The 11,321-nt window shown below is 39.4% G+C and overlaps 1 protein-coding gene across 1 annotated transcript in view; it reads right to left on the bottom strand.

Annotated features, from left to right (window-relative positions):
• The window catches only part of marchf11 (membrane-associated ring finger (C3HC4) 11), a 7,609-nt gene extending 3,755 nt beyond the window's left edge, over positions 1–3,854 (bottom strand). Inside the window, exons 1-2 of the mRNA XM_067364016.1 lie at positions 3,501–3,854; positions 2,209–2,364 (exon numbers count right to left, since the gene is read on the bottom strand). Of these exons, the coding sequence (XP_067220117.1) occupies positions 2,209–2,364; positions 3,501–3,854 (510 nt within the window). The remainder of the gene's footprint in view (positions 1–2,208; positions 2,365–3,500) is intronic.
• Between the last annotated feature and the right edge of the window lie 7,467 nt (positions 3,855–11,321).

Here is an 11,321-nt window from a genome sequence, read left to right as displayed (position 1 = left end):
AGGATCCGCAAAAATGATTAAAAATGCTGTATTATGCATGTCAGGCCAGTAGTTGGCGATGTAACTTTGTAAAGAAACACTACGCAACTATAGACTGAACATGTAATACGCATGTCACCGTTTTCACATATTCACGTTTTAGTTGTTTACGTGGAGATGATAACGGTTTTGTTTTCGAAAACTTGCACTTTTAAACCTGATTTCAAAAGCTTGCATTATCAGGCCGCCAAAATGCTGTTGTCGTGTAACTGAATGGTCAAATGGTGCTTTTCCACTGCGTGGTACGACTCGGCTCGGTTTGCTTTTCCACCGCAGTTTAGTACCACTGCAAAGTGGGTGGGATTAGACTGATCTTTATAGTTGCGCCACCACTACTGCCGTGGATCCACTCCTCGGATACCAATGAGAGGAACGTCTGCGCCTCGTCAGCTGACCACGATACAGCCATTGCTTTTTTCAACTAGACTGTGGGGTTGGCTCACGTCGGCAGCGTCTGTGTCCAAAGTTGCCCTGATACACCAAACCGATGCTCGACAGCAGACGGCCAAGTAGCACGTCCGTTCTGTGCCTGCGTAAGATGAAATGCCTTTCTGTACCAGCAGATGGCAGTTTCTGAACAGCCATGATCAGATGGCCCGACGGACCAACGAGCTCCGACGCCAATTCAACATGTCGAATCAGCCGGAAAAAAGCAGACAAGGACCAACTTCAGCGACGATAAGCTGAGAAAACTTAGTCGGCCGATGAACAAAAACTGCCCAACGGCCAACCGCCGGCTTGGTGTGTTCCTGCCGGAACAGTAAATGATTAGTCCACTCTCAAATAAAATGCTTCTGATAATTTTTTCACCCCCATGTCATCCAAGATGTTCATGTCTTTCTTTCTTCAGCTGAAAAGAAATTAAGGTTTTTGATGAAAACATTCCAGGATTATTCTCCTTATAATGGGAATGAACGCGCCGCCAGTTACGTTTTTTTTTTCTGTAAGTAGAATAGGGAAGGCGTAGGACATACAGTGGAAGCTTTTTGAAGAATACGGAAAGCGGAAGCACATGCAAGGCGATCATTTGCGTTTATAAAGCATCTACAGTTGTATTTTTTTTTTAAATTACCAATCGTTTCGCTAGATAAGACCCTTATTCCTCGTGTGTGGTATCGTTTAAAGCCCTTTGAAGCTGCACTGAAACTGTAATTTTGACCTTCAACCATTTGGAGGCCATTGAAGTCCACTATAAGGAGAAAAATCCTGGAATTTTTCATCAAAAATCTTAATTTCTTTTCAACTGAAGAAAGAAAGACATGAACATCTTGGATGACATGGAGGTGAGTAAATTATCAGGAAAATTTTATTTGAAAGTGAACTAATCCTTTAACACTGTTGCCGTGGGTTGTTTTTCATGTCCGCGGGTTGAAGTGACCCCAAATAACATGATATTTATCCCCTAGAATGTGAATTTTACCAGGGGAACGCCACCAAAAAATGGATTTTACCCCCGGAATGTGATTTTTACCGGTGAACCCCCCAAAACGTGATTGGGCTAGTTTTGAGTAGCAATTTAGCGGGTTTTGTTGTGAAAACGTGGCAACTCTGCACTTGGAACCTAATACGAGGTGGTACTATTTAAGCGAGCCGTACTGAGCCATACCATGCAGTGGAAAAGAGCCAAAAATGCATAAAAAGTGTTATGTTTTTAGTTGAAAACGGTGTCATGTAAACGGCCCCTAAAATAGTAATTTGGCTCCTAAATGCTTACTTTTCTGGGGCCTTAAAAACATCAGCCAATCATTTACGCGATCATCGCGTAAATGATTGGCCCTCTGGCTTGTCAATCATTGCCGTGACGTTCCTTGTGAGAGACGAGCACGGCTGCGCTCTCCAGTAACTTTCCACACTCCACAGGCGCCGCATGCAATGTTTTTGTCCGGAGACAGGAGTAACAACTGCAGATTATGAGTTACCTGCGGTGAGTCCGACATAATGAATCCAAAAAACACGACACAGTGAATGCCGGTGGTAAACACTCGTGTTCCAATACTCCTGCATGAGTTTTGGGAGGCGTTTTGGGAGGCTGTTCTTACGCATGCACTCATTTCAAAAACTCAGTAACAGTCTTTGGATTCTCAGTCGACGAAAAAATCCTCTCTATCACCTTTAAGTCCTGACCAATATATCATAAATCCCTGTGTGTTTGTGTGTGTGTGTGTTTACCTGTTGTGGTGGTTTGATATGTATAGGCAGGATGTTGAATCTATAGTTGCAGAGTTCACAGCTCCAGGAGCCCTTCTCACTGATCCACTTGAGCAGACACTGCTGATGGGCATGTCGAACAGAACCAGCACAGCGGCACGGGCTCAGCAGCTCCCCCTGCAGCCAATCACAACATGTACAGACAGACATGTCAATCAGCCAATCAAAACAAACAGACGATTGAGCTGATAATTGATGGCTGTTTGATTGTTTTATTGTGGGCATTTGAAGATGAGTTGAGTTTGTGGAGCCATGAAAAATGGGGCAGATGAGCAGTTTCATCTAAATGAGGAGAACATCTAGAGTGAATGAAACACTATAAACATATTGACAGAGATTCATCTCAGTGAGTGGATGGAAAATTATCAGTGCATTCATGAATAATTTCAGAAACATCCTCATTTGGAACTATAATGAGTCTGAATGAAACAGAGTGGAACACATTCACACACACACACACACAAACACAAGGCGCCTCTAGGAAGCACATTAGCTGCAGGAAGGGAAGAGCATTAGACATGAATGGAGCAGCACATATTCTAATGGATGTCACCAACACACCACACTGTCTGTTTAAAGCATTACGAATCATTGAGGTTTCCGATATTCTAATAACTGCATGAATTATGTAGGCCCATAATCAATTGAAACGATGTTTACAATGTGTATGTGTTACTCAGACTGTCCCGACACTAGTGAACAGCTGGATTAATTTATGAATTGTTTTATATGTTGTTACCTGCATAAGACCATTATCCGGATGGGACATCTGGATTCAGAATTCAAGAACTATGAACTGGAAGTTTAATTGCATTAGCCACACCCCACATGAAAATAAATTGAAATGACAGGAAAAGAAATTTAATGAAATGTAATTCAGTTCTGAGATTCAACACAGGTAGTGCATTCTGGGAAACTGTTCTTCCACCCTGTCCATAAAAGTTAATTTAGTCAGATATTTGTGTTTTTACATTTATTTTGTACTACTAATGCTCGTTGACTCTTTTGACAACTTGCTTGTGGTGTTGCTCTGGATAAAAGCATCTGCTAAATGAACTTCCTTGCATTCAAATTCGAAATGCAATTACGCATTCTTTAATTCAAACTCAGATGAAGTTCGGGAATTGAACTGGAATTTAAGGCATTCTCAATTTAATTCTGAATGGCGCACAATCCTGGCAACAACCAAAGACGTCGTTGTGACGCATATATACATAGACCCACAATAAATAGCGCAGAAGGAATGACTTCACCTGCTCGGCTCCTTGAAAGCAGATCCGACAGCCTGGGGTCGGGATGCAGCTCTCGTTGCTGCAACTGGAGCCCAGCGTTTCCGTTTTCCCCGCGCTCTGCCCGGCGCTGTCCTCGCCCGGTGCGTCTGTCCCTGCACACGCACCTTCCTCGTTCTCGATTTCTGTGATGGGATCAGCCGCTGTCGGTGTTTGAGCTCCAACGCCCGTCTGCAAGTCATCATCGTTGAGCTCCCCGTCGCTGCTCAGCACCGTTTGGACCTGAAACTGTGCAGCGGTCACGGTCACGGTGGCGCCTCCCGGTGGCTCATCCACCGTCTGCACGTGCAACGGATCCGCCTCTGCGTGCACATCCATGAATGACGGCACTAATATCAGAATGAAATAGCAAAATTAGAGGTTTAAGCTCTTACGGGCCTCTATCAGATTTTCCACGGCTCTTCTCCCCTCTGGGACGCATATGTCTGGCCATAGATGTGCGTCTCAAACCGCATGCGTTCTTAGAAAGGCACAAGCTTCTGTAGAAAGTTGCAGATGTCCAGGCTGTGCGGCGTGTTGTGCACGGTGTCTCGTTGGCTGAAAGCAGCTTTTCCCCGGAAGACACATTTCCATCCGGGCGCGGTGCTGGAACACCGAGCTGTTAAAGCACGAAACACACATAACCACACAGTCAGCCTTCATAAAAGAATCAAAAGCACCGTTTGAGTGTGTGAATGTCGAGACGGCGAGTAAATGTGAGCGACGAGGATGTTTCTGACGGGAAAATCGTTTGGGTAACTGCTCAATGATAAACTCGCGAGCCACCCTCCCCGGAGCCTCGCGCTCATTGCGCTTATTATTGCCTTTTCGAAGATTAACCATAGTGGTAACCATAGTTACCCACTAGTTAAAACGGCGCTAACTTGGTATCACGCCTGATATGATGTAACAGCAACTACAAAGAAATAAAAAGGATTGTGGAAATTCTTACAGATAACAAATTCGTACAGGTAAGGGAGACCGGGGGCAATTGTAACAAATATTGGCCATGTCGTCATTACTCAAAAACCTTTTGAAATATTTGGATACAATTTTTAATTAAGTAACTTGTATCTGTGTTCTACTCAAATGTTTTTACAAGTAATGTTAAGAGTCACAATATTGATTGAAACATTAGAAGTAAAATGTTACATCTGCCCCCACATGCCCGGCGACTGTAACAGCATATGGGGGCAATTGTAACAACACATGTAATACCTTCATATAAATGAGCAAAATAAACTCCAGAGAAAATGGATATAGTTGAAACTACTAAATATCCATTACATCCATTTTGTCCAGAACAATTAATTAACTCTGCTTGCTGTTTTCCTTGGTCTGAACCTAGGCATGCTGTGAACAGAGAGTGTACAGGGCCTACTCTGTAAAATGGATCCCCAGATTGACAGTCAAAAACACTTTTCTTAAATTATTGGAATCTATCAATCTATTTTGATGTCCTTACTAAGCTGGACACTATTTTGATGGTGTCTGGGCAACTGTAATGCATTGTTACAATTGTCCCCGAATGTACCACCCCGTGACAAGCTACCCTGCTAGCTAGAAACAACAAAGCTAATGTTTGACAAAGATATCAAATGTTAGACAACAGAATGGTCTTCAAAACAAGATGGATTTAATTTCATAGACATTAATGGTTAAGACAGTATAAGGAAAATACTGTAGATGAGAAAAATTACTTTTATACCTCAAAAATGAGTCTTTGTAGAAAAACTTTACCAAGTATGATTTAGAAGCTTGTCCTTTGGCATGCAGAGAAGGATCCACACTGAGCACATGTAAAATGAGTTTCATGGTTCTATCTTGTTTCTGATTGGTGTAATTTGAAATGTTACATTTGCCCCCGGTCTCCCCCTACTTTTTTCCATTTCAAGTAAATTCTGTGAATTAAAGGTTTGCATGGTTCCATCTAAAGCTTATTAATATAACCTATACAAATATATTTGCCTAGAAAGGTGACAGTTGACAGACTTAAAGGGATAGTTCACCCAAAAATGAAAATTTGATGTTTATCTGCTTACCCCCAGGGCATCCAAGATGTAGGTGACTTTGTTTCTTCAGTAGAACACAAATGATGATTTTTTTACTCCAACTGTTGCCGTCTGTCAGCCGTATAATGCGTGTCAATAGGAACTCCATCTATAAGAGTAAAAAAAACATGCACAGACAAATCCAAATTAAACCCTGCGGCTCGTGACGACACATTGATGTCCTAAGACACGAAATGATCGGTTTGTGCGAGAAACCAAACAGTATTTACAGTGGCATGAAAAAGTATGTGAACCCCTTGCAGAATCTGTTCAAAATGCATGTTATTTTTTGTTTAGTACTGTCCTGAGTAAGATATTTTACATAAAAGATGTTTGCATTTAGTTCACAAGACAAAAAAATAGCTGAATTTATTAAAATGGCCGCATTCATAAGTATGTGAACAATTGATTCTCAATACTGTGTGTGGTTACCTGATGATCCACGACTGTTTTTTTGTTTTGTGATGGTTGTTCATGAGTCTCTTGTTTGTCCTGAGCAGTTAAACTGAGCTCTGTTCCTCAGAAAAATCATCCAGCTCCTGCAGATTCATCAGTTTTCAAGCATTTTTGCATATTTGAAACCTTTCCAGCAGTGACTGTAGGATTTTGAGATCTATGTTTTCACATGGAGGACAATTGAGGGACTCAAACACAACTATTAAAGGTGCCCTAGAACTTTTAAAAAAAAAGATGTAATATAAGTCTAAGGTGTCCCCTGAATGTGTCTGTGAAGTTTCAGATCAAAATACCACATAGAATTTTTTTAATTCATTTTTTTTAACTGCTTATTTTGGGGCATCATTATAAATGAGCCGATTCAGGGCTACTGGCCCTTTAATTCTCGTGCTCCACGCCCACGGAGCTCGCGCTTGCCTTGAACAGTGCATAAACAAAGTTTACACAGCTAATATAACCCTCAAATGGATCTTTACAAAGTGTTCGTCATGCATGCGTCGGATTATGTGAGTATTGTATACTGTTATATTGTTTACATTTGATTCTGAATGAGTTTGAGGCTGTGCTCCATGGCTAACGGCTAATGCTACACTGTTGGAGAGATTTATAAAGAATGAAGTTGTGTTTATGAATTATACAGACTGCAAGTGTTTAATAATGAAAATAGCGACAGCTCTTGTCTCCGTGAATACAGTAAGAAACGATGGTAACTTTAACCACATTTAACAGTACATTAGCAACATGCTAACAAAACATTTAGAAAGACAATTTACAAAAATCACTAAAAATATCATGATATCATGGATCATGTCTTTTTTGGTCCATCTGCCCTTTTTCGCTATTGTTCTTGCTTGCTTACCTAGTCTGATGATTCAGCTGTGCAGATCCAGACGTTCATACTGGCTGCCCTTGTCTAATGCCTTTCATAATGTTGGGAACATGGGCTGGCATATGCAAATATTGGGGCGTACACCCTGACTGTTACGTAAAAGTCGGTGTTATGTTGAGATTCGCCTGTTCTTCTTTTTCACCCCTTGGCTCTTAATGTTTCCTTCTGAAGCATCAGTGAATGTTTGAACATTTTTTAATAGTTGAGTTTGAGTCCCTCAGTTGTGCTCAGTGTGAAAATATGAATCTCAAAATCATTCAGTCACTGCTGGAAAGGGTTCAAATATGCAAAAATGCTTGAAAACTGATGAATTTGCAGGAGCTGGAGGATTTTTCTGAAGAACAGAGTTCAGTTTAACTGCTCAGGACAAACAAGAGACTCATGAACAACCATCACAAAACATAAAAACAGTCGTAGATCATCAGGTAACCAGAATCAATGGTTCACATACTTTTGAATGGGGCCATTTTAATAAATTCAGCTATTTTGTCATGTGAACTAAATGCAAACATCTTTTATGTAAAATATCTTACTCAGGACAGTACTAAATAAAAAATAACATGCATTTTTTATTATCCCTCTAATTTTATTAAAATAATTCTCATTTTCACAGATTCTGCACAGGGGTTCACATACTTTTTCATGCCACTGTATATAATTTTTTACCTCCAAAACACCACTATGCAGCATCCGGTTATATTTACATATTCATCTAAACGCCACTCTCAGCGGTGTGGGCAGCGTCAGATGTTCGATTATAATATATCGCTTCTCATGTATTTCGAACATCGTTTTACCCCTAAACGAAGAATGAAAAAGAACTTCGCTTGAAGTATATCGGGCCCTTTAATCACTATTGGCAGTGTGATTTATTGTAATGCTTTTTTCTCAGTTGGCCAGAACAAAAGTGGCAGACATGTTACTTACTTGTTCAGATGACATTTTCCGGTGAAAATTTTTATTTTGGTCATACATGATGACAGATGAAGAATCTGTGATTCCGAAGTACAGTATCCACACCAATGTGGTGACTGACAGCAAACATTAGATTCATCTGCACTGAGGAGCTGTTCCGATACACAACCCAAGTAAAGATGATAATTCCGCAAATAACTGCAATTGCAGGTTTCAAACAGAGATGGCGACAAAGAGGAAAAACTTACGGACTGCAGCTTTAAGAAAACAGTCTACGTGGGATAGTCTTTACTTTATTAACAAAAAAGACAAGCCACACCAAGTTCTCTTGTAGTCCACACCATAACCATAAACAATACAGAAGTGATATAGTTGGAATCACTTTTAGAATGATTTTTTTCCCCCAGGCCACAAGTCGATTATTTGCAGACTGCAGCACGCCACGCACGCATATATTAAACAGGACATTGGTAGCCTACGTTGATGTGGACGCTATTATCTTTACAGTTATCACTCTTTGTGTGAATGGGCCTTAGCTGGAGCAGTGAACTGTTGCTAAAGTTTTTTAAACTTTTGTGGTTTGAAAATACAGTTGAAACTATATCCTTGTATGAAAAAAGACAGTTCACGTGGAACAGTCTTGTTTACAAAAATACACACAATACCACCATAACTTAAGACAATAATTTCTCAGCAGTCAGTGTTCTGTATCTAATAAAAGAGTGGTAGGAGACAACGACACCTCCTACTTTTCATCAAACATATGGAAGCATAGCTCCACCCCTGAATAAAAAATAAAATAAAAGATAATAGTGATTTTTTTTCCTCACAATTCTGACTTTTTTTTCTCAGAATTGCAAGATATAAACTTGCATTTGCGAGAAATAAAGTTAGAATTGCAAGATTCTGATTTTTCTCACAAATTTATGAAAAAGACAGTTTGGAACAGTCTACCAAAAATACACGCAATAACGGCAGCGGTCAGTGTTCTTCAACTTTATGATATTGTTAAATTATATATAATATCTAATATGTGATATTACAAAAGAGCGGTGGGAGAGCAGTCTGAATTGGGTTCTTGCATCTCATGCTAGTTCACACATTGATAATTGCGACTTTTTATCTCACAATTCTGACTTTGTTTCTCACAATTGCGCGTTTACATCTCACAATTCAGACTTTTTCCCCCTCAAAATTGCGAGATATAAAGTCAGAATTGCACGAGATGTAAACTTGCAATTGCGAGAAATAAAGTTAGAATTGCAAGATATAAAACGCAATTCTGACTTTTCTCACAATTGAGAGTTTATATCTCGTAATTTTAACTTTTTTATTCAGAATTGCGAGGTATAAATTCTGACTTTTTTGTGGTTTGAAAACAATGTTGAAACTATCCTTGTCTGAAAAAGACAGTTTGGAACAGTCTACCAAAAATACACGGAATAACGGCAGCAGTCAGTGTTCTTCAACTTTATAGGATATTATTATATTGTTAAATTGTATATAATATCTAATATATATGATATTAAAAAAGAGCGGTAGGAGAGTAGTCTGAATTGGGTTCTAGCATCTCGTGCTAGTTCACACATTGAACTCATTGCGCCAGCCGCGAGCGTTTCCAAGTCGACGGGGATCGCATCAGTTGATTGGCTATTTTGCTTACCAACGTCTCGTGCGTGAACACCGCCATGTGACCCTTTTTTCTGTGCACTCGCTCATCTGTTCAGATGATGTCCTGCGAGGACAGCGATTGGCTCTTGTCTCAGACCTTCCCCGAGGTGATTGGACGAGTGATTAACACTCAGTTTGTAACCTCTACAGTGAACTTCCTACCGTTCCGATTAAGTGAACGATTTCGAGACCCTTATGTAACCTCTCCAGGGAGAAATACTTCTCAATTGTGGTTGGAGGTGAAAAAAACGTGACAAACAAAATCATTTATGTAAAGATCACAAACATTTAGACATGTTTTTCTATGTTTTTCAGTGTTTTTTAATTGAATGCCGTTATTATGCCTTAAACAATGTAAACTATTCAAAGTGAAACTGTCAAGGTGGTATATGTAAATGAGTTCTCTGTGATTGGTCCAAACATACATTGTGGTGCTTATGTATTTATTGAGCTATGCATTTAATTGTTTCGTTTGTACTTTGCTATTTTATTTAACCCTCGTGTTCTGTTGTATTTGTACAGTCTTTATGTTTATTTTCCTGTTATTGTGACTTAAATGGTACCATATCAAGATAAGTGAAGAGCCACCTCCTACTTTTCATCAAACATGCCCTCAAAGGTACGGGAGCTTCTCTTCTGTGGAATTTTTTTATTTATTTTTTAAAATTTTTTTAAGAAATTACGACTTTTGATTTTGTTTCTCACAATTGCACGTTTACATCTCACAATTCAGACTTTTTTCCCCTCAAAATTGCGAGATATAAAGTCAGAATTGCGAGTTATAAAGTCAGAATTGCGCGGGATGTAAACTTGTAACTGCGAGAAATAAATTTAGAATTGCAAGATATAAAACGCAATTCTGACTTTTCTCGCAACTGAGAGTTTATATCTCGCAATTTTAACTTCTTTATTCAGAATTGCGAGATATAAATTCAGACTTTTTTGTGGTTTGAAAACAATGTTGAAACTATCCTTGTCTGAAAAAGACAGTTTGGAACAGTCTACCAAAAATACACGGAATAACGGCAGCAGTCAGTGTTCTTCAACTTTATAGGATATTATTATATTGTTAAATTGTATATAATATCTAATATATATGATATTAAAAAAGAGCGGTAGGAGAGTAGTCTGAATTGGGTTCTAGCATCTCGTGCTAGTTCACACATTGAACTCATTGCGCCAGCCGCGAGCGTTTCCAAGTCGACGGGGATCGCATCAGTTGATTGGCTATTTTGCTTACCAACGTCTCGTGCGTGAACACCGCCATGTGACCCTTTTTTCTGTGCACTCGCTCATCTGTTCAGATGATGTCCTGCGAGGACAGCGATTGGCTCTTGTCTCAGACCTTCCCCGAGGTGATTGGACGAGTGATTAACACTCAGTTTGTAACCTCTACAGTGAACTTCCTACCGTTCCGATTAAGTGAACGATTTCGAGACCCTTATGTAACCTCTCCAGGGAGAAATACTTCTCAATTGTGGTTGAAGGTGAAAAAAACGTGACAAACAAAATCATTTATGTAAAGATCACAAACATTTAGACATGTTTTTCTATGTTTTTCAGTGTTTTTTAATTGAATGCCGTTATTATGCCTTAAACAATGTAAACTATTCAAAGTGAAACTGTCAAGGTGGTATATGTAAATGAGTTCTCTGTGATTGGTCCAAACATACATTGTGGTGCTTATGTATTTATTGAGCTATGCATTTAATTGTTTCGTTTGTACTTTGCTATTTTATTTAACCCTCGTGTTCTGTTGTATTTGTACAGTCTTTATGTTTATTTTCCTGTTATTGTGACTTAAATGGTACCAAATCAAGATAA

The sequence above is a fragment of the Chanodichthys erythropterus genome, chromosome 16 (assembly GCF_024489055.1).
Source record: "Chanodichthys erythropterus isolate Z2021 chromosome 16, ASM2448905v1, whole genome shotgun sequence".
Classification (NCBI taxonomy): domain Eukaryota; kingdom Metazoa; phylum Chordata; class Actinopteri; order Cypriniformes; family Xenocyprididae; genus Chanodichthys; species Chanodichthys erythropterus.
This window is presented reverse-complemented; position numbering and strand designations above follow the sequence as displayed.